The sequence below is a fragment of the Silene latifolia genome, chromosome 3 (genome assembly GCF_048544455.1).
Source record: "Silene latifolia isolate original U9 population chromosome 3, ASM4854445v1, whole genome shotgun sequence".
NCBI lineage: Eukaryota > Viridiplantae > Streptophyta > Magnoliopsida > Caryophyllales > Caryophyllaceae > Silene > Silene latifolia.
Genome location: NC_133528.1, coordinates 12791398 through 12816178, shown reverse-complemented (window position 1 = coordinate 12816178; position 24781 = coordinate 12791398). Strand labels below are relative to the sequence as shown.

At 35.6% G+C, this 24781-nt stretch overlaps 3 protein-coding genes across 4 annotated transcripts; all 3 read right to left on the bottom strand.

The window, feature by feature from the left end:
* Window positions 1-2248: 2248 nt before the first annotated feature.
* On the bottom strand, window positions 2249-5190 carry LOC141645919 (uncharacterized). 2 transcript variants are annotated; one of them, XM_074454070.1, is made up of 6 exons: window positions 5032-5190; window positions 3327-3512; window positions 3119-3226; window positions 2943-3015; window positions 2730-2828; window positions 2249-2619 (listed from the first exon to the last, which is right to left on the bottom strand). In XM_074454070.1, the coding sequence occupies exons 1-6, from the start codon at window positions 5157-5159 to the stop codon at window positions 2506-2508; spliced, it is 708 nt and encodes a 235-aa protein (XP_074310171.1). In that variant the 5' UTR covers window positions 5160-5190; the 3' UTR covers window positions 2249-2505. The 2 variants fall into 2 exon arrangements, with proteins under 2 accessions (XP_074310171.1, XP_074310172.1); XM_074454071.1 differs by lacking the exon at window positions 2730-2828 and having other exon boundaries at window positions 2402-2619.
* A 735-nt stretch (window positions 5191-5925) lies between these two features.
* Window positions 5926-7823, bottom strand: LOC141648691 (uncharacterized). Its single transcript, XM_074457414.1, has 6 exons — window positions 7777-7823; window positions 7616-7676; window positions 6860-6952; window positions 6649-6774; window positions 6373-6558; window positions 5926-6267 (listed from the first exon to the last, which is right to left on the bottom strand). Exons 1-6 carry the CDS (start codon window positions 7821-7823, stop codon window positions 5926-5928), a joined length of 855 nt encoding a protein of 284 aa, XP_074313515.1.
* A 3417-nt stretch (window positions 7824-11240) lies between these two features.
* Window positions 11241-12233, bottom strand: LOC141648690 (uncharacterized). The gene has a single exon (XM_074457413.1). It carries the CDS (start codon window positions 12231-12233, stop codon window positions 11241-11243), a length of 993 nt encoding a protein of 330 aa, XP_074313514.1.
* Between the last annotated feature and the right edge of the window lie 12548 nt (window positions 12234-24781).

The following is a 24781-nucleotide window of genomic DNA, read 5'->3' as shown; positions in this document are numbered from 1 at the left end:
GGGTCATTTGTGAACAACTACCTTTCATTTTATTTTTGGCTTTCAACTACCTTTCATTTCTTCATTTTGCGAAAGACTGCCACAAGTCCACTCCCGACGAAAAAAAAGTCAACTTTACGGCGTTGACTTGCTTTTTTCTCCCTTCTTCACACATATAACCCATATTTTTCTTTTTGTTCACCAAACAAAATTCGAAAAATCTCTTCTCCATGCCCAACACCTTATAAAAAGTTTGTTCAAAGCAATACCAATGCAGTAACCATCTCAATCTCCATCTGCATCTCCGTCGTCACCTTTACTACCACTTTCGCCTTCACCCTTACATTTCAACAACTTTATAGACTACTCATGATTCATCAACCTATTGTCCATCTAAGTCATATTAAAGTACCTTCTTTCTCTCTTCATGCTAAGATGGTGGGTATACGAAAACTAATGAGATAGTAGCACACAAGTGATCCTAAGAATGAATCCATGATTATTTCCGAATAGTTAACACTAGGAGTTAATTTTGCGAACAAAGCGATAACATATCATTATTTATTGTTGAAAATTACTTACCGTTACTTACCATGTTAAGATTAATTTCAATGATGCTTTTGTTTCGGCGATTAGGACTTTGATTCGGGTAAGAGATAGACAAATTGAGGTGATTAATAATGGGTTTAATCAATTCTTTATCATCGATTATTAGGGTTATGAAGTAAAGAGTAAGATTCAACATGAAATGGTAAGTCAACGTCGGAAAGTTGACTTTTTTTGCCGAAAGTGGATTTTTGGTAGTCTTTCGCAAAATGAAGAAATGAAAGGTAGTTGAAAGCCAAAAATAAAATAAAAGGTAGTTGTTCACAAATGACCCTAAATAACAGGTAGTTTCTGACAAAAAAACCCTAATGATAAATTTATGGTTATGCAACTTTAAGTAATTTTATTTAATGAAAAAAAATGAATGGTAAGTAGAAGTAGCCCGGGCAAAGCCGGGCACCAATACTAGTATTATATAGTTTGGGTTAAAATTAAATATATAGAAGCTTGGTAATTTTCCTAAACATTTGTAAGAGACAAAAACATGGTCAATTTCCTTAAAATAAAATAATTAATTAATATGGTAAATTTCCTTAAAATAAAATAATTAATTAAGATGGTCAATTTCAAGGAGACTAAAAGAAATAAGATGCTTGGTAATTTTCCTAAATATTTATAGAAGACTAGAAGATGGTCAATTTCCTTAAAATAAAATAATTAATTAGTATAAACATGCACACTTATGGTATTAATTATTATCATCATAAAATTATATATTAAATATAAAATTTATGCAATTTTATTAAACTTTATAGTTTATTAGATGTATTAATTATTTAACATAAAAAATATAATATAAATAGGTTATAAATAATTCAAGTTAGATTCCATAATAAATAATATTGCATAATTCTTTCGATTTGATTTAATACATATATGTAATATATTTATATAAATATATAGTCCTCTTAAAATTGCATGCCTAAGTAGTAAAAGTAATTTCGTCAGTAATATGATAGTAATCACTCATTTGAATATTAAAAGTAACAATATTATTTGCGCGACATTCGTGAAAGTGGTAGAAACAACAACAGGAGTAGTAAAATAATCAATATTAATGCGACAATAGTGAAAGTAACAAGAATAATTACGGCGGGAGTAGTGAAATTATCATATTAATGCGGCAGTAGTGACAGTAACAATAATTACGGCGGAAATAGTGAAAGTAACAATGATTACGGGCAAGTAGTGAAATGTTATTACTATTATTTCCACTACTACAAAAACAGACAAAGAGGACGGTTGAAAACCGTCCTAAAACCTTAAAACAACCGTCCTTAATTCACCCGTCCTCGTTGACTACGATGACGGTTGACAAAAAGTCAAACCGTCTTGTTTGGGTTTTCAGAAGAGGACGGTTGGTTCCTGGAACCGTCTTCTTTTGCATTTTTATGGAGGACGGTTGGTGCCTGGAACCGTCTTCTTTTGCATTTTTATGGAGGACGGTCCTCAGTCTCAACCGTCTTGTTTTAAAGTCATGGCGCGAATAAATTTGGTGCCAACTTCATGACGCTTTGTCATAGAACCGTCTTTACATATTTTTTAAAAAATTAATTTAGCGCCAATTTTTGAATGAAAACCGCCCAATTTTTTGCGCCAATTTATGAATACAACCGCTTTTTTTTTGGCGCCAAGTTATAAAATCAAATCCATGGTCATTTACAACTAAAAATGTGAAATAAAAATTGTTTCATTCATACGCTATACGACAATAGCCGTATAGCTTAAATATTTCCTCCTACAATTCAGAAAATCCAACAAATCTTACATTTATTCTCTAAATCCAACAGAACGGAATAAGTTTGAACCTCTAAAATATGAACTATCGACAATAAGTTTAACCCAAGCACTAACAAGAGTTTTTCCATCTACACACCACACTTTTAAGCTACCTAGATAACATCAAAGTGTTAGCATACTTTAAACGTTGCCATCAAATACTTCCGCCTTAAACTGCAATGCATATGTTGCCCAAATGTCCCGCACCTCGTCAATTTGCTGAACTGAATATATCTTTGGGGCTTTAAACATGAACTACATAAAACCAAAAAACACAATTCTAATTATTTACATATCAACACGTGTAATTTATATAAAACGACGAAATAATTATTGAAACCAAAGAAACAAATTAAAGGACGTACACTTGGAATAATATTAATATATCGTCCTCTGATGATTTCCAACATATATCGGCAGACATAATATCCACATAATACACTTCCAAAGGGCTGCGTAGGACACTAAAATAGAAATCATGTCAACTACATTCTACAACTTATAAACAACAAATCCATAACAATGAAATATAGACTATATAATTTAGGAGATAACAATATTATAAGTTCAAGAGGTACCTTTATTATTTTCCATTCAAGCTCTTTTTGCTGACATTTCTCAGGATCCATAGAGTTTATCTTCGTAATTGCCCTGCGTTAAATATATATTAGCTTAATTATATTTATTTTATGAAAATAAATGTAAATCTACGAGATAATTACAATTTCTTAAATCGTATCCATGCTGAACTTACATATTAATTGTATCTTTCAAAAATTCACGAGGCTCTCGAGTTCCAGCCGGATCACACCAATATACTACACTATCCTTTGGATTAATGGCAGCCAACATCCAATGATTACTACAATTTATAAAATTAACAATCAACATCGCATTAATAAGTAGCATCAAACCGGAATAATATAATTAATAGTAGCTCGTATGAAAAAAAAGATACATACCCTTCAAAGTATGGAGCAAAAACAAGCTTTCGACCCCTTTCACAACCCGTACATGTCATAGCCTTAACAATATAGTCCGACCGATCATCTTCATTTTCAAAACTAGCGAACTTGGACAATGATGTGGGGCACAAGAATCCATATGAGGTTGTACATTGAATACTCACTACTAGTTCAGTTAAATACCTACCAAAAAAAAAATTGATAATTGCTAAATTGTGCATAAATCAGCAAACATATCATAAATCAGTTTAATGATTTCGGAGCATTCAGGTTCTTTCTTTTTAGAATTATCTTCATGTTGAACACAGACAAGAGGGCCTTCCTTCACATCAGTTGAAATAAAGAAGTAAAAAAAAATGTTTTCAGATGGAATCGAACACGGACAACTTGGAAGTTGGGCAAAAAGCTTAACCACTGGCACAACAACACACTTGCGTTTAATATTGTGCTGCTACTTTTATTTAATTATTTTTATACGTCAGTGAAAATGGGGTAGCATGAGTTGGTCGTCTCCATCAGAATTTCTGGGTTTGACCAACACTGACAAGACAAGCTCGGGTCTAGCATCCTTCACCCTTATACCAGTTTGACAGTGTGGGAATGTTAATAGCAGCACATACCAATCAAAGTCAAAAACAATTTCATAATAATTATTCGAACAAGTGGTTAGTATTGACCTAAGGATCTCATTACAGAACTCTAGGTCAGACTTAAGAGCATAATTAACCAAAACCTTGATAATTTCCGCTAAATTATCAACAGAAACCATAGCCATAATAAGTTTCAAAGATGCAAGCTAATGTTAGGATCCACATCTTTGAACTCTAGGTCAGATTTTTGCAAAGTTGGCAACTTCATTTGAGATACTATGTTAATGATGTTGCAAGTTGTTGATTATCATTTATGATCCCTTATAAATTAGTATTTGGGATCTTACCAGCTACCATGTATTATTTGACAATATTTTCAATCTCTGTTTTTAGGTTTGGATTCTAAAAATCCTTTAGTATAGTCCCTGTCCTATGGCTTGATCTGCAGTATTCTAAAAATCCTTTAGTATAGTCCCTGTCCTATGGCTTGTTCTTTTTATGGGAGTTTATTTTCTTTCTTCATGTAAAACCAGGCGGTGCTAGTAGCATCGGACTGCAACCCCAAGTCGCTCATTAAGCATCTGCCAAGCTTGGCTACCTCCAGGAAAGTACCACTTTTGTATGTGAAAGATAAGAAAGAAGGTTCTGTGAGGTTGGGTGAGCTTGTTAAGGTCAAAACAGCGATGGCTATCGGAGTTAAGGTAATGCGAATCACAATCTTAGTTGTCTAGCTTCTCTGTTTTCCTTTGTATATACATGATTTTTCGCCATGATAACGATGGTTTGACTTTTAATTTAACAAACATTTCTGTGAGATGAACAATCAAACTTGCGGAGTAGGTCTTTAGATTCGTGGCATACTAATGTTTCAAAGATGCAAGCTAATGCTCTAAAGGTGCCAACTTTGCAAAAATCTTCAACACCTTAATCAACACCCAATTATTCTTACACTCGATCAAAACCTTAAAAAACTCGGGTGCCAAGGGCAAATAAGCCTCGGGCTCACGAGAAGTGAGCTGACAAAACACCCCAACAAAGACACATATTTTGTTGATCAAACCTCATGAACAAAGCAATGTGTATAAAACGTATTCAAAGATTAGAAATCAAACCTCATGAACAAAGCAATGTGAGAGGCACTTATCTCTTCTTCATCACACCAATGAATAAGGTCTTCATAGCTAAGCATGCATTTCTGTTCACGATGTAGTACATGCTCTTCTATATCCACATTGATCATCGTTGCACTTGTCTTTAACACACGAGCCTCATTTGCCAACTTCTTCAATGACATGGTTCTCCACTTTTGCCTGAACTCAAGACTAACTTTTACGCCAAGAAAACGTGATGTTGTTGGGTCTAAAGGCTTAGTCTTTGGTTGTGTAGAATTGGTTGATTCATGTGCCTCTTCTTCTCGTGCATTTTTCTTCAAAAAGGATAAAAAGAAAGATAAATAGAAACCACTACAATTTTCCATATTTTTCAAGGGAGAGTTTTATGCATACATGCCTCTCTAGCGTGGAAAATATTTAAGGTTGAATATTAAGGTCAGCAATTAACATTACCTCATTAGGACTATGAATATTACTTTGTGGCCATTGAACAAATGAGCTCTTAGCATCATTTAGTATCTCCAAGTCGCCAACGGGCACCGGTAACAAAGCATTTTCGGACCCATTGTACACTTTCTTGATTGTGACTTTTTTAAAACCATCACGTAAGGAGGCGCCGTGAACGGAAACAAACTCCCCATTACGTGACATGTATACCAACGCTGAAGCAACCATCTTTATCGGTTTTCCTGGCAATGATAATATACAACTTTTCCAAGCCTACACAATTCAAATTAATCATAATTTCAAGTATGTCAAATTAATCATAATTTCAAGTATGTCACTCTCTGTCTGAGCTTAAATCATGTAAGCTAACTTTGATATCGAGTCTTTCGAGCAAACAAATTCAAAATTCAAATCACCAAATACATAAATATGATATAGTGGGTGAGATTATAATTTGACTACCTCTAGTGGTGATGTAGAAAAGTTCCGAATGGTAGCCACTGGAGTACGGAAAACCTCATCAGAGAGTGGCTCCTCAGTAGACGTACGAGATGGCTCACTTGATTTCTCCTTATGAGATGGCTCGTCATCAGGTGACTCCTCTCTAGCTTGTGACTCCTCTCTAGCTTGTGACTGAGACCCCTCCATAGATGCATAGTTTCCTTGTGTACTCTTAGTCATCGCGTCTAAGAAACGAGCTAATACTTCTTCACTTGGTCGCTCACCTGTTTGCCAGAACTTCACCAACATCATTTGAGTTTCCTTCAGTTGCTCTTCCAAAGTACTTATCTACATAAGAAAAAATTTGAATAATAAATCAACTTCCTACTGAACACTTCTTCAGCTTTTCTCCAACTCTTGAATTCATTAGCTAATGATATAATATAAGTTAACCTTTTCCTTCAACTGTGTTGGAGTCGGGTTTTTGGGAGCTTTCCCAAAATATTCTTTTATGCCTATGCCATTAGGAACTCCTCGAACACGACCAGGATGTTCGGCCTTGCCAAGTGCCTTAGCGAGTATATCTTCTCGTCCCTTGGGAACAAATACACCTGCCTTCACGTCTTTGTTTATTGCTTCCTGCACCAATTCATATAAAATAAAGTAATTGTGTACAAAATTAGCTATATGTATATTAGTTTCAACATTTCAAATGTCATACTAACTTACAATTTTTTTTTCCACTTCTTTAACATAATCAGTCATATCTCCATTCTCAGACTTGTGAGCCCTTAGCCAAACTAAATATCGATCAACTGTCTCCAATGGGCATCCCTTTGCGGCAAAGTCTGCTTTCTATAAAAAAACATTCAACTTAACTTGGCTAAAATATCAAATAATTGTGAATAAGAAAAGTTAAATCAATTAAAAGATAACTTACGACTTTCTTCTCAACTCCCCGATATCCTCCTCGAGAACCATGATATTGTGCTTGCCTTTGAGCTGCATTCTTCTTGTTTTTCTCACTAATGGCCTGTTTACATTATATAATCATCAATTTGGAGCAACAAAAACAGTAATGTACATCATCAATTTAGGCTGTTTTGTATCCGTTTATAAAAAAAAAAAAAAAAAAAAAAAAAAAAAAAAAAACCAACTTCCAGGGCCAACTGCAGGTACGCAATGAAGACACCCTAATCGTTAAAAGTCACAAATGCTGGCTATCACTGTGCACTACTAAGTGACTTAGTATCTCATAAATATCCTTGATATATCAACTCAGGCATAAAATTCGTCAAATGAGAAAATTATGGGCAGACAGAGGAGTTATGACAAATTAACCATAAAAACCGCAGAAACCCAGAATGAATAGAAGAAAATGAAGGAGGTTTAAGGTAGATGATGGTCATATGAATAATGGGGTTTTTGCCTCCTATTTTAACTTATGTGCTCTGGTTCCTCTTAACATTTATGACCCGGTTCAGCGTACAAGTTCCAGTCGTCCTACCGGTGTTAAATTGCAAACACCACAGCAAATCATGACTAATTTATCAAGTATTTGAAAGCTAGATAGGCTACTCTGACCATGTTCACGTCGCAACTGTTTTTTTTTTGACAGATAGCACAGCTATTGAAATCAAGCTTTTACTTGGTGATTTTGGGAATGAGTCCTCAACCCCGTATTCTGCAGTATTACTTGAACAGCATAACGTAGAGACATGGACCAAAATGTCAGAAATTTATAAATGTAGTGCTCACTGATCAGAGAATATTCAAATAAAACTTTATGAGTTGTCACTTGTCAGGGATTTCAAAACTTGTCATCACATTCTACTTGGAGTATTGTCATTAAATTACCTTAAATGCATCAATAGTATGGGAGGCCACAAATGAATTCCATTCATCTTGTGTTATCTGTTTCCACAAGGTCGGTGGTGTCCTCCGGATAGCTCCTGTCTCCTCATCGTATAACCACTCACAGACTAACTTACTCTTCCACTTTCTCCATAACTCTCCTGCCTTACCAAGACACCAATCTTCACGTTCCTTTCTAACTGTGAATGCCCCCTACATTGTCAAAGTAAAACAAAAACAAAAACAGATATTGAGAAAAAAAAATCCTTTGTATAAGAAAACATAATTGATAATAAAAAGTAAGTAATTTTCTACATACTGTGATCATATCTAACATATCTCGTTTTGTCGGCTGCTCCACATCGTCCCATTTTTCAACCGTGCAGCTAACATGTCCCCGAACAAGAATCCCAATCCAACTACTCAACTTAGCACCCAATCTCCAGTCGGCAAATTCAGCTCACTATCCCATTCTAACTTAATTGGGTCCTCATCTCTAATAGCTTTTGTTGCTAACTTCAGGACTGATCGACCCCTCTCAGAACGCTTCCCTCTCTTTTTCGTACCCTCATTAGATTGGTCAGAGCTGTATTTTCTCTTACTTGTCTTTCTCTTTGGCGTTGTCATTGATCAACCTGCACATAAATTTTTACAATTAGTATTCGTAAATCACAAATACACCGCTTCTCTTTACAAACTAGACAATTGGTGCCAATATAATGCTGGGAGCAAAGAAGAAAAGGAAAAATGCAGGACCAAGTTCTACGAGATAAAAAAGGAAATCGGATGAAAAAGATGACTATCCAAAGAAAGTGAATGAGAAGGATGTGTTTCGTGTTGCTTTCTAATTTGTTCTGTACTCAAAACATGCATGGTAGAGTTGTTTACTCAAACATCAACATAATAAATTACTTAAATAAAATAATGAAATACACGATAAATATAAACGAGAAGGATGTGTGTAGCATTGCTTTCTAATTATTTCTTTGATATACCTTACATTTAAGCAAAAAAACTAAATAACAAAATGAATTACTTAAATAAAATAATGAAATAAATAGTAAACATAAATTTGACTATGTTTACTCAAACATCATCACGGGGACGTTTTTTTGAATTGCTTTCACCGTCAATCCATATCCCCTCATTGTGATCATCACGCGCGTATAAACTCGAGGGGTTAACAATATCGCGTCATCGAACGTGATAATCGATGATCAAAGCCCTCAAATACAACATCTTCATCACAAGTATCCACTGCACGCCTACCCCGTACAGATAAAACAACAGACCAATTTTTGTCCGCCGGATCTGTTACATAGAACACTTGTTTTGCTTGACTGGCTAATATGAAAGGGTCTTCCTTATGACCGACTTTACCAAGATTCACCAACGTGAATCCTAATTCATCCTTGCGAACACCATTATTACTTTCAATCCACTTGCAACCAAATATAGGAATTTCAAATTCTCTGTAATTCAACTCCCAAATCTCCTCAATAACTCCGTAGTAATGCATTTTACTCAAAATTGGATTTTTATCTTTCGAACTAGCAAAGTACATTGCTTCTGCTTCTACACTAACCCCACTATTTTGCATTGTGCTCATGTCATCTTGCTTACGAGTATAAAACGTACAACCATTAATGGCATAACCAAAGATATAAGAAGAGGCGGAAATATCGGCCCATATAACAAAGTCTTTTTAATTTGGAAGAGATAGCTTCTGGACATTCTTGCAAGTCTTGAATGACTCGACCCTTAAACCAAACTCTAAAAGTCTTATTGTCCTCACTTGCAATCCACTTCTGGGTTTTATTTCGATGATTATCCTTTAAGAACGCCATGTGTTCTTCGATGTATGGTTGTACCTCATCCTCGTTGTGAAGGACATATGTATGTGCAATATGCCACTTCTCTGTTGTCATATCTTGACAAACATGACCTCTAAGCCCTTTCCCCATCATCCACTCACTATGCCGACTCTTAGGAACCCCAAGTAATTCAAAGATCGATAAGTGAGTATAAAAAAAAAGAAAGTGCTTCGTCAATAATTGCACGCTCAAAGAATACACCCTTCAGGCCTATATCGGTTAGAAGTATAGGACTTGTACACTTTCATCAATCTTTCAAACGGATATTGATACCTCAAATAAATCGCCCAAGATATCTAATCTCTCTAACCAAGTGTACAGTTAGATGAATCATGATCGTGAAAAAGGAAGGAGGAAAATACATTTCAAACTGACAAAGAGATAAAACAATTAGTTTTTGCAAGGAGTCCAACTCTGAAGGATCAATTACTTTGTTGCATATGGCATTGAAAAAAAAACAGAACCTACTTATAGCGAATCGAACCTTTTTAGGTAAAATGGAACGAATAGCTACAGGTAGTAATTGTTGCATCAAAGCATGAGAGTCATGAGACTTTAAACCAGTAAGCTTGAGATCTCGCATTGATACGAGGTTACTTATATTCGAAGAATATCCTCCGCACTTTAACACCATGTAAGCACTGACAAAACTCTATTTTCTCCTTTTTTGAAAGAGTGTGAGCAGCCGGAGGCAAATAAGCACGTGTTCCCTTCTCTTGCGGCGCTAACTCAGGCCTAATTTTCATATCCATCATATCTTTCCTAGCCGCCTTGTTGTCTTTTGACTTATTTGGAACATTGAGAAGAGTGTTGATGATATTATCACATACATTCTTCTCAATATGCATAACATCTAAGGAGTGTCTTATAGAGAGGTCACGCCAATAAGGAAGTTTCTCAAAAAGGGGACTCATCTTCTTATAACCACGAGATGCCAATTTGGAACATTTCTTCCCATACGTAATCTGAATATCTTTTACCTTTTCATATACTTCATGCCCGGTTAATATCTTAGGAGGTGGACGATGTTCGGCTTTTCCATTGAACGCTTTTTGTAGCCTACGATATGAATGATCCTCATCTAAAAACCTACGATATCCTAAGTAGGCTTGCTTTCGAGAAAATGTCAAATAGCAAGAATCGACATCTTCACCACACAAAGGGCACGCCTCTTTCCCATGTACGGTATGCCCACATAGATTGCCATATGCAGGAAAGTCAGATATAGTGCATAATAACATTGCTTTTAAATTGAATACGCTATTCTGGTAGGCATCAAAAACTTCTATCCCTTTATCCCATAATATTCTCAAATCGTCAAGAAGAGGAGCTAAATAGACATCTATATCATTACCAGGTTCCTTGGGCCCAGAAATCAACAAGGACAACATCAAATATTTTCGTTTCATGCATAAATATGGAGGTAAGTTGTAAATAGCTAAAAGCACCGGCCAAGTACTATGTTGACTACTCAAACTTCCATAAGGATTCATCCCGTCGGTTGATAATGCAAGACGGAGATTTCTGGGTTCTTTGCCAAACTCCGGATACTTAGAATCAATGAACTTCCACTCTAACCCATCGACGGGTGTCTCAACTTCCCATCATTAGCTTTGGCGCTTTATGCCACGTCAATAGCTTTGCATCTTCCTTATTCGCAAAAAGGCGTATCAACCTTGGAATTATTGGAAAATACCACAAAACTTTTGCCGGGATACCCTCCTTCTTTTTATACCGCCACTCTTTACAAACCGGACAGTGAGTGCATGTCTCATATTCTTTGCGATACAATATACAATCATTAGGACATGCATGAATCTTTTCATATTTCATACCAATTCCTCGAAGTATCTTCTTTGCCGCATAGGTGCGATTAGGAAGAACATTATCTTCGGGAAGCATGTCTCTCAACAATTCTAGGAGGTCATTAAAACTCTTGTCGCTCCACCCATTTTTAGCTTTCAAATTATATAACTTAACAATTGATGCCAATTTAGTGTATTTCTTGCAGCTCTTATACAATGGCATCTCAGAATCTTTTAACTTCTCTAATACAACACTTATGTCATCCAAATTATTTTCATCAAGGTCTTCTTCATCATCATCATCTATAATATCTTCATCAATATTTATAGACGACTTCTCTACTTCCTCATTCTCTCCACAAAAATCTCCCCAAATATTTTCAGAGTTATCCTCAGACTCATCAACCGAATCAGAATTCATATTCATTCCCAAACCCGAATCTTCTTCTGCCGCATCAGAATCCTTTTCAATTAGATTAAAACATGTTTCTTTTTCCGTCTCACTAAATTTGATATTTATATCTTCTCTCATTCCTCTTTTTATGGTTCTAGATTCTCCGTGAAAAGTCCAGAGTCTATATTTTGGATTAAACTTTCTCTTCTGTAAATGAATTTGTACATCTGGCAAGCTCATATGCGTCATATTAAGACACATATCACAAGGGCACGCCATACTAGATGTGTTCGTCACATTCTCTCTAACAAAGGCATAAAATTCAGCTAACCCGGCATCATATTCTGGGTCACCTTTTTTTGCATCAGACATCCAAGTACGCGCCATATTTATCTATATAGTTAATTATATAGATAAGTCAAATGTCAAAAGTTAGAAGACTAACTGAATACCAAATTGATAAATTCTGTACTTCAGAGAATCACATAAATTCTGTATTTCACTTTTTTTTCATTTGAATACGATGATGTGACACAATGCTAATAAAAGAGTGTCAAAAATGATTTGATGGAAGATGAACCTGAGCTAAATTCAAGTATAACAAAGTGTCCACATAAAAGAAAAAATAATTGATTAGAAAAAAAAAATAAAATAAAGGAAGCGATAATTATGGTTGTTATTTTAGAAAGCGATAAACTCATGTTCCCACACACCTCAAAATTGCCTATCTCCTAAATTAAGTTCGGGAATTGCCTCCAATTTACATGATCGGGACCGACATGATCACCTCCGAATTGACATGATCAGGATTTTTCTATCCCTTTTTTGCAACCTAATTGTTGTGCAGAAATTAATTCTTAATGTAGATCATAGAGTTCTTTCTAGGCTAGCCTTGGAACCGTAAAACAATTAGCATCTCTTGAACAAAGGACCGTTCTACAGTCATAAGACTTCTGTAGATCAATTTTCATCATGAGTCTAGGAGAACAAGCTTTCCTTTTAAATCACTTGATCGAGTCCCGACACATTAGAATATGGGCCACTATATCCCTCCCTTTCACAACGGCACTTTAGGAAGCACTAATGATATCAGGAAGGATAATGCTCAATCTGGTTTGTACAAATGTATAATTTTATATGCACAATCGATGAGTTCTGTTATAATGTTATGTACTTACTGTCTCAATCTGACAATTCTCGCTCAGTCACTTGTAATCGTGATATCTTGTTTAATGTGTCCGTTAAGTTATTTAATTTAGTTAAGCCTGGTTCGACAGCGCATTTCAAGATATTGACATTCAATATTTACAACCCTCTGCAAGACCAAACCGAGAGTAGCTTCGCATTTCCGGGCCCTTGCCCTTTGGTGTTCCAAACACAGTCAGCCAAGGTAGAACCCAGAGACCATATGTAGCTGTGGCTAGGGATGGGAAACTTCATTATATATAATTTATTTAGTGTGTATATTTCCTTGAGTTACTAGTTCTGTTTACTTTTGACTTAGAATTCTAGTTGAAGTCTCATAGACATCTAGACACGGACATATGATTATCAATGTGCAAGTATTTAAACCACACGAAATATGATAATGATTTGTATAGGACAAATCTTTCCTAAATGAGGGGTTTAATTGGACAAATAACAAATTTATTATATGACAAATAACAAATTTATTATATGAGCATGAAAATGAAAATGAAAATAAAAATAAAAATGAAAATGAAAATGAAAATGAAAATGAAAACGAGAAGAAAGACTTGCTGGAAGAGAGACTGTGACAAACAATCGGGGAAGGTTCGAAAATGATGTTAATTAGGGTAGTGGGATTTCATGTGATGGTTGTAAAGATTTCGGAAGGATAGTTATTGAGTGTTGATAGAGGGTACAATAACATTCTCATATTGGTATATCCTCTGCCAAGAATGATTCTTTTTTATTTAAAATTCAAAGATGTTATTAGCTCTGACAGCTTCTGGTGTTTTTTGTACTGGTGTTTCATTACTGAATACTGATTGAGTGATTTAATTATGTACTGATGAGACACTGCCTCTTACTAGACCTCTGAGTTCACAGGCTAAGAACCGTATGCTTGTGAGTTGTGACTCTAAACATGTCATTACATATGTTAATTCGACTCTTCATATCACCTCAGGAACTCGTGTACTCATGTTTGGTATCTGTACAGACTCTTCTAAGAATGTTTCTAGGGGTGGAATGCTGTAGTACCTAGGTTTTCAGGAGCACAGGGAATGCAACATAAAGACTGATGACAAATACTAGGAAGGTTTATAGCAAACAGCACGATGAACAAGTGAAACATTGACAGAGATGTCATACCAGGAAATCAATTTCTGAAAACTAAACACACAGATGATTTCACTAGATAAAACATGAACATCAGAATACTAAAATAGACTAATTCATTAAAATACCAAATTCTACTCCACATTTGACAGAAGTCACAAGTTACTATGTCGGTAATTTAGTATGGAAATGTAACCAACTTTTGATACACAAAATAAATAACCTCAATAAGATCAATGTTGTCGTTGCTGACTGCATAGGACAAATCTTTCCTAAATATGGGGTTACTGAGCCTGGTATTAGGCCTCTGATCCCTACATATTTGTAAACTAATGGTTGAAGAATAGGACCTAAACTTTATTGAAGAATCTAAAAACAATTGTTGCCGTGTATCATTTGCCATAATTCACCAATTTTATGGCAAATGATCATCAATTTCCCATTATAAGGGTTGGTCTCATGATAATCTAACTATAAAACTGTCTTACACGAAAGAGCTTGCAGTAACAAAGATTGATAAATTCAGCAAAATCAACAATTAAACAGATAAGCACAAGCAGAGTAAGGGGATTGGGGATAAGCACAGGCAAATTAACGAAAAATTGGAGCAATAGCACAAGCAGATTAACGAATTCTCTGAAATAAATGCAGAATATGATTGATTTCATTGATTTCATTGTTCAATTATGATAGTTACGAAATCAATTTGTACTAAATAAACGATTTATCAGGTACATAATGAAGAATATGACGATTGACACACACCTCGATAAGGCGATGAACGGCTGGCGGCGGTCGGTGCTAGGCTGTTGCTTTAGGGCGATGATGAATAAGAAGGTCGGGGCGGTGGTTTGCGAGACGCTGGTGGTTGCGTCAGATATGAACGACAGACGATGATGGTAGTTTATGTGCTTTAGGGTATAAGGAAGGGTTTCATGTATATCGCGTATTGTTTGAATAATAAGCAGAGGTATAGCAGGTTTGGGATTTTGGATCATACAAGAAGACGGTCGACTAATATAACCGTCTTGTATTTTAATAAGAAGACGGTTGTATTGACCAACCGTCCTTGTTAGTTTTACAATGAGGACGGTTGTCTCTATTAACCGTCCTAAGTATGTATTCAATAATGGCGCCAAATTTTTTGACTGATATAAGACGGTTCCGTGTCCAACCGTACTCTAAGGGGCGTCCTCTTTGAGTAAAATTGTAGTAGTGTTCATTAATAAGAATAAAATATTAATAGCGGGAGTAGTGAATTTGTCTCAAAATTTACTTCATCGTAATTTTAGGATATATCATAGAAAAATATATTAATGATAAATTTATGGGTTATGCAATTTTAAGTAATTTTATTTAATGAAAAAAAAATTAATGGTAAGTAGAGGTAGCCCGGGCGAAGCCGGGCACCCATACTAGTATTATATATTATGAAATCTTACTTGAATTATTTATAACCTACTTATTATATTTTTGTATGTTAAATAATTAACATCTATACATCTATTAAACTATATAGTTTAATAAAATGGCATAGATTTTAAATTTAATACATAATTTTATGATAATAATAATTAATACCATAAGTGTGCATGTTTATACAAATTAATTATTTTATTTTAAGGAAATTGACCATCTTCTAGTCTTCTATAAATATTTAGGAAAATTACCAAGCATCTTCTTTCTTTTAATCTCCTTGAAATTGATCATCTTAATTAATTATTTTTTTTAAAGGTATTAACCTTAATTAATTATTTTATTTTAAGAAAATTAACCATGTTTTAGTCTCTTACAAATGTTTAGGAAAATTACCAAGCTTCTATATAATTTAATTTTAACCCAAACTATATAATATTTGCATTGAGATCCCTTAATCGGGTCCATCACACGGTGCTAGTGATTTAAAACTATATAGTATAATTAATTTGTATAACTTTCTTTAATTACATTGAAGTCCCTTGGTTTATGGATTTAATATATAGTATTGATACTCAAAAGATTTTGGGTTGATACCTAAGTTCCAATGATGTGTCTTATTTATAATCATAGAATCACCCCATCTTATATTAATCTTTCAATGTGGGACAATTCTACTATTTATATGTAATATATTCACCACACCTGCATTATTTTTCATTGTGGATCAAATAACATAGTATAAAAAAATATCATCTTTTCCGCACCTTCTAAATTACTTTCCTGTCTTGGTCGTTTGTATAACTTTAATTTTGACACAATCATCATATATTTCTTTAATGCAATAGTCAAAGGTGCTGATGTGGCATCATAGTTTTTCATTCAAAGTTGATGTGGCAGTTAAATAAGGGACTTGCTAAATCCCGCACACAACTTTACTAATTCCCGCACATTTTTCCGTCTTATTCCAAATTTACCCCTCCCATTTTTACCCTAATTCCTCCCTCTCACCAAGGGAGAAATCCAAAACCCCAAAAACCTCCAACACCCAACAGCTAACAACTCCTCCTCCACCCCCTACCACCGCCGAACACCCCTCACCATCCTATCCTCGCGCCGATCTCCGCTCCCCGCCTCCATACCCACACCGACCACCCTCCTCGCGCACCTTGTTCGCTGCCTTGAATCAACCGCAATCATCATTCGATACACCTTCAGCCACGGACCACGCACGGTGAAAGTGTTTGATCGACGACGGGGCTGAGATGGAGTTGACGGCGAGGGGGGCAGGAGGTCGGCGACGAGGGCAGATGGCCGGTGTTGGAAGAAGGTGATTGTAGTTGTGGGAAGGGTTGTCGCCTGTCGGGGTTGGGTTGGGGTTTATTTTTATTTTTTTGATTTTTTGATTTTTTTTAAAATAAAGGGTAGTGATGGAAAAATATGGAAAAATGTGTTGGATTGAGTAAGATGGCGTGTTGGATTTAGCAATTACGTTAAAGGAAGCACAATTAAATAAGGGAAAAACAAAGACTAATTCAAACCAGCCATTTAATAAAAAATTACTCCGTATTACAAAATACTAGGTAGTATCCCGCGCTTCGCGTGACCTGTTTTAAAATTTTATTAATAAAATTGAAGAAAAATAATAGAATTCATATAGGACCTTTAATATATTTACTTATAAGTAAAAATAAATTAATTTTTCTCAAATTTAATTTTCTTAGATTTAACTTCAATTTTTTAAAATAAAATACATATAATTTTAATTAAAACTAATAAGTGATAATTGATTATGCATGATTAACGTTTTATAAAAAAAATTGTGACTGATCAAATATCATTGTTTGGGTTTAATTGTGCCCTAATTTGTTAAAGCCCTAATTGTCTGGGTTTAATTTGCCCTAATTTTGTTTTAAATTTGTAATAGCAGATTAATTGTAATTATTTTTATTTCTATTCATTGGAATTAAAATTCGTGTTTCTTGAATTGGGTCTTATTGATGTTGACTTTGATTTTGAATTGTTTAAATTAGTTATAGAAGACAAAACTTCCTGAATTGAAATAGTGAATTCGTAATTAATTTTATTAATTGATGTTGACGGAAACTTTATTTTAATGAAACAATACAATCAATGGCATTACAATATGAAAGAGTTATTCTAGCATGAACGAAAATATAGGAATCATCAATTGTCGGAGCGAAATTAGGATCCGGTGGAGAACTAGGACTGAAGGTACACTACTACAAATACAGGCAACCACAACGGCCCTTTAACAACGCTTATTCACGAAAATCATCAAAACACGTTGTAGAATTTATTTCGCGAATTTTACCAAACTTAATTACAACGGTTATGTGTTGTTAGCCGTTGTTATTTGTTTTAACAACGGGTCATACTTAAACAACCGTTGTTAATGAAAAAACTAATAACAACGGTTAAATTTTAACCGTTGTTAATGGTTTGGCGCCAAATTAGTGAAAAGTAATCACAACGGTTATATTAGAACCCGTTTTTAATACTTTTTAACAACGGTTGTAATCTCAATAACCGTTGTTATTAATATTATGAAAATCTTAAGAACAACATATTGCTTTATTCTGCTATACGCTACAAACACAAACACAAGCTAATACTGCTACTATATCATCCTCCATTCCTCCCTGATCGTCTCTCTGTCTTCATCTCCGTCACTGTTGTCACGTCTTCTCTCCCTCATCGCGCGTGTTTATCAATCAGGTATATATATGTTTCTTAGCAACGCTTATTATAACTAGATATAGGATTTTTTGGGTTATTATCTAATTTGTTGATAATTTAGCTTAATTGCTTTCCGAATTTCGTTTATTTGTTTGCCTATTATTGTATTTTTCTGAATTAGTTGCCTATTATTACGAATGTAGAATAATGACTCGAACTTGGATGATTGATGCAAATATGAGTGACCGCACCTACAAGGATGGTTTAGCTGAATTTTATGAATTCGTTTCGAACAATTTGAATGGTTCTTCTAGTATTGCATGTCCTTGTGAAAGATGTGGTAATATTAGCTATATGGCTTTTCCGGACGTTAAAATACACCTAGAAAAGTGGAGATTTAGTCGATCCTATACACTTTGGATTTTTCATGGGGAATCATTAGAGGAAGAGAATAACTCTGAAGAAGATGATGTTGAGGTACACGAAAGGCTAACTGATGATCCTGAGTTTGCCGAGTTTTTTGAGTTGGAAGAGTTGGAAGTAGAGAAGTTGAATGTTGGGTCTATAGATAATGAAGAGAATGATGATGAGTCCATTGCTTTTGAAGATGTAGGTGATGACACTAGTAATTGGGATGACCTTAACAACATGTATGAGAAGTTGTGTGAGTCTGAAGCACCTCTTTATCCTGGTTGTAAGTTCACAAAAATGTCGGCTGTGGTGAAGTTGTATAATATCAAGGGGGCAAATGGGGTGAGTGACACGTGTTTCACTAGTTTTTTAGCCTTAATAAAGGAGTTGCTTCCTGATGGTAATGTTCTACCTGTTAAGACATATGAGGCGAAAAAACTAATAAGAGGAGTGGGTATGAAATATGAGAAAATACATGCATGTCCAAATGATTGCATATTGTATCGGAAATTATATCAAAACTTAACCAATTGCCCTAAATGTTTGGAGTGGCGTTATAAGGATAAGGAAGGGATCCCGGCTAAGGTGTTGTGGTATTTTCCATTGATACCAAGAGTCATAAGGATTTATGCGAATCCCGATGATGCAAAAATGTTAACTTGGCATGAAACAGGAAGAATAAATGATGGAAAGCTAAGACACCCGGCAGATGGTAAGCAATGGAAATCGTTCGACGCTAAGTATCCCGAGTTCGGCAATGAACCTAGAAACTTACGTCTAGCGCTGTCCACTGATGGAATGAACCCACACGGAAACTTACGTCTAGCTCTTTCATATTGTTACGCTCATCTCTCCCCTGAGGAGTTGATTGGCGTTCCTAAGAATCGTCATAGTGACTGGATGACCGGAAAAGGTATTAGGGGCCGGGTTGAAAAAATTGTGACACGTGAAATGTTGCATTTAGCACACATGTATGTGCTAAACAACGAAGATGAGGTGCAACCTTATATTCAACAACACAAAGATGAGCTCAAATACGATCACCAAAACAAGACCGAGAAGTAGATTGCGAACGAGCATACGAAGACGTTTCCAGAGTGGTTTAGGAATATTGTCTTACAGTGTACTTATCAAACTGGTGATGACATCTCTCCTAGGTTACTACGTCTTGGTTTAGGTCCAAATGCCAGGGTCACCTTTTACAACAGTTTTGCCATTAATGGATATACTTTTTACACCCGCGAGCAAGATGAGGTGAGCACAATGCAAAATAGTGGTGTGAGTTCTGAATTTGAGGCAATGCACTTTGCTACTTCAAAAGATAAAAAGCCTATTTGGGGAAAATGCCTTTATTATGGTGTTATTCAAGAAATATTGGTACTAGATTACATTGATTTCACAATGCCTTTGTTTCGATGTAACTGGGTTGATAACAACATCCATTGTGTCCGAAAGGATAAGATGGGATTTACGTTGGTCAATCTGGGTAAGGTTGGCAATAATAAGGATGATCCTTTCATAATGGCATCCCAAGCTAAACAAGTGTTCTATGTCACCGATCCTATGGATAAGAAGTGGTCTGTTGTACTGTCTATAAGGAAAAGAAGGAGTAGTCCATCCGATAATGATGATGATGATCAGGATGTCGTTTTTGAGGGAATGGATCAGTCTACCACTGTATCTTATTTCGACGATGTTGACACTGATCATGAGGACACTGAAAGCATCTATATGCGTGATGACCATGGTGAAGGTATTTGGGTTAACGAAGAAACTATGACATCCAAGAAACGTCCCCGATCCTGAGATAGTTCATCGGGACACATACGATATATGCATGCATCTTTGGTGTAAGTTGTCTTATTTTCTTGATCTTATTATTAGATGTGGATGCTTTGGTGTTGAAATTGCTTGAATAATGTATTGTTACAGTTTGGACCGTAATGGAATTACTGATAATTTTTTAAAAAAAAGAGGTTCAACAATAACAACGGTTATATTTAAATTACCCGTTGTTAATACTTTCAACAACGGGTGTAGTACCTCTACCCGTTGTCAATTATTTTTTTGACGTATTTCATTTTGGCGCAAATTTGGTGAAAATATATTACAACGGGTATATGTTACCCGTTGTAATAAACTTTTGACAACGGTTGACTTTTATTGACCCGTTGTTATTAACATATAACAACGGTTCTTATTTGAGCACCCGTTGTTAATAGTTTGTCTTAATAAAAAACTAATATAGAAACCCATCCAGCATGCCATACACAAACTAACACACACAACATTATTACTCCAACCGTTGGTATCCTGTGTTAATCCTTCTCTCTTCCTCGCTTTTTACATTCTCGTCGCCCGATTTAGAAACCCGAATCCGTTGCCTTCCCTTATCATCCTGCTCGTTCTCTTTATCATCATCATCAACAAGTATGTTCACTTTAATTTTGTGTTTCGTCATTAGGGTTTTAAGACGATCATCTTGTTTCTTTTTTCATGCATTTGTTTGTTTTTCGTCTTCTTTGTTATCTTTATCATCCCGCATCATCTACTTTACTCCTCTTATCAGGGTTTAGGATTTTAGAAGCTCAATCTGTTGTTTTAAGTTTTCATTCCTATTAGGGTTTAGGGTTTTAGATAATACTCTGCATGTACGTTGTTAAGTTGTTCATATCCAGCTATATCATTCATATTTGGTTTTTAGGATTATCATGGGTGAAAAACGTAAAAGAAGACAAAAGAATAATGAGCCTGGTGATAATAAGCCTGGTGAGAGGGGTGCTACGAAGTGCAAGAAAGTCCTTGCAGCTATAGCCGCTAAAAAGTAGTTCGAAATAACATGGAGTGAGAAGGGTTTCCCTCTTGGTCCAAATGCGGGTCTTTTCTCCAGTTGGATTGGTGCTTGCACAAGACAGTTTGTGCCTATCCATTTAGAGGATGTTAAAAGTTTGAATCCAAAATTGGCGGAGTTATACTTGGCTCGTATAAAGGAAGGCTTTATTATACCCGATGAAAGTCATGATGAGTATTTAATGCATAAGGCGGTGATGTCCACAGGGCGGTGGAAGTGTGGCGTTGCTAGGGATTGGTTGTATGTGGACAAGGCAACGGGGAGATGCGTAAGAGCCCACCGGAAAACAAGTGTCCCACCATCAAGCAGGAAGAATGGGATCTTTTCAAAAAGATGAGAACTACTGAGAAGTTTCAGGTTAAATATCCTCGCCTTTTAACGATTTACCTATCATTTTTTTAATTAATGAGTCCTTTATATAATCTTTTTATTATCTCATCTACTTGCGCTTTTATATAATTATTTGAAGGCCGTTAGCAAAAGAAATCGTGCTAACATTTCATGCAAGAAGGGGAAATTCTATGGTTCTCGAGGCGGTTACAGAAAGATAGAAGAGGACCTCGTAAGTAGCATGCATTATTGCCCTGTGAGACTTTATTTTTTAATCACACTTGGACTTGCATTGATACACATTTACGTGTATAAATGTTACCATGTTAATGTGTAGGTGGCAAAGGGAGTGAAAGAGGTGGATCGGCATGTAACTTATAAACATGGGCACACGCCTAAAGGATCCCGGTCGTCGCATGACAAATACGATGTGGAAGTTTTGGCCAACATAGTAAGCATTATTTTATTAAGACGAGTTCATTACTAACTTTATTATTTTAGTCACAAATATAATTTGAAGTTTATTTAATATATTATAGGATAACGTATTGAAAGAGGTAGAAGAAGGGAAATTCACTCCCAGTGGTCGTAATGACGTTCTTGCTAGAGCGATCGGCCGACCCGAACATCCAGGTCGTTTGAGGGGCGTCCGTTACAGGTTGGAGTAACGAAATATTATGGGAAAACTGCCCGATAAAGAAGAAAAGGAAGACTAAGTCCGAGAACGCCGACATGGTAACATTTATTCTATTATTTTCATTTAAGTTCAATTCACATGTTATTGTTGGGATAAAAATTGCTGACACATTACATTCTTGGCAAGCGACTTGATTAATGGCATCCGTACTACTAAAGCTGAATCTTTGGAGGTAAGCTTTCCGAAGAAGAAGTGAAGATGATGGAGGATGTCATTTCTAAAGGGGGTAATAATAAGGTACAACAGATTGGTGAAGAGGCCGCTACTACCTTGGCAATACATGAGAAGGAAGTATCGGTCAACGAGATTCAGAAAGATCAGGTACCTAATAATGCTTCTGAAGTTGTAACAACTAAAGCCGATCAGGTACCTAATATACTTCCTTATTTTTCTTTTGTTTTTTTTTTTTGGGTAAGATCAGGGGGTGTGTTCACTGCCAACTTCTGACATGGTGCCATTGAATTGGTTAATTTTATTAGGTAAATAATGGGTCTGAAAAGGAGATGCAACTTGATGAGAAGACGGTGATGGAAAACAAAGATACATCCCCTTCAAGTCAGTTCCCTGTTTTCAATAAGGTATGCATGAAGTGTTTAATTAGTTAAATTTATATGAATGCTTTGAAGTTTGTGCAAAAATCGGCCCGAGACGAAAGCGTTTTTGCAAAATCTTTTGAATGTTTGAAGCGTTTTTGCAAAGATATATATAATAATGTATATGTATGTGTATATTCTTCAGGCCGTAAACAATAGGCCGATTATTCTTGTCGACCCTAATAGAATCGAAAAGCCACATGTGCGTGTTGGCCGGGTCTCGTAGAAAACAAATCTGCGCGGCGAAATCGTAGTTATTCATGGCGAAAAACTTTTGCCGAATCATACAATAGTAGAGATAACTACAGTCTTTCCAGGCCATGAAAACTTTCCACCGCTGTCCCGATTCGTGACGACATTACCATTCCGGGAGATGCGCTTGGAAGTTTCATCCAATGGCCTAATACTCACATCTACTTGGCGAAGATGTCTCCCCGCCTCACCCGAGCAGCGGAAAGCGATTGGGTTAGAAGAAATACCTTTATATATATATATGTGTTACATTTTTAATTGTTGAATGTTTTTATATGTTAAATTTATATGTTATTTTTTTTTGTAGGGAACAAAAAAGGCGGCTTTGGCGGATAAGCCTAAGTCCAGAGACATGCCAACAACCTCGACTTCACAACAACTTGATGAGTTATGTATTTAATTAACTTCTCCATTTTTTTAAAAATTAACCTCGCCCCTTTATTTATATTTTTCTGTATTTATAAAAAGCATGGTAATTTTGTGTAGGGGACAAAAAAGACTGATAAGCCTAAGTCCCCAGTCTTACCTGCTACTACTACCTCATCATTGAAAGAGCAGGTTGACGAGGTATTTAATTAAGTACGCTTTTATTTTTATTACTCCAACTAGGATATGTTACCTTTGGATTTTTTATTATTTTAATTATCTATACTACATGTGTAGGCTGGTGGTAGTAGCACCACATCAAAGACTCATTCTTTCCCGGCCGTGAAAGTTAGGAGTATAAACTCCACAAAATATAAAGGGAAGGATTACATGCAAAAAGTAAGAACGGGGACGATGATGAGACTGTATGAGGAGGCTGGCCATCGCATAGCCTCCGAGCAACTGATAATTATTCCGCTCGAGGAGGATATTCTAGGGGCTGAGCGCCAAGCATGCATATCATGGGATCTGCTAGCCGTATGGGCTGGACTAGACCAGATTGATATAGCACACATATTTGTTTGGATGAAGTAAGTTTCTTAATAAATAATTTCATAGTCTAATATTCTGACTACTAGTATAGGTAGATAGTGTTTTAAATACCGGAATTAATACCGTAATAATGTAGGATATTGCAAACCAGAGTGATCCCCGAGAAGAATATTCCATCTGATCAATACGGATTCATGTGCCCCTATGTTTTATCTTTATTTATTCCGGATTTCTCGTTCGAACAACGGGTAGATTATATTGCTCAGCAATTGGCGACAACCAAGAAGCTGATTTTTGGCGTTTATAATGAAAAAGGGTAATAAACAAATTAATATTACGTTTCCCCCTACAATTGCATTTTCATAACTAATATATGTACTTGTTAATAATGATGATGTCTCTTGATGTAGGACTCATTGGGTGCTAGCAGCCATCATGCCGACAAAGAAAAAAGTTTTCTGGT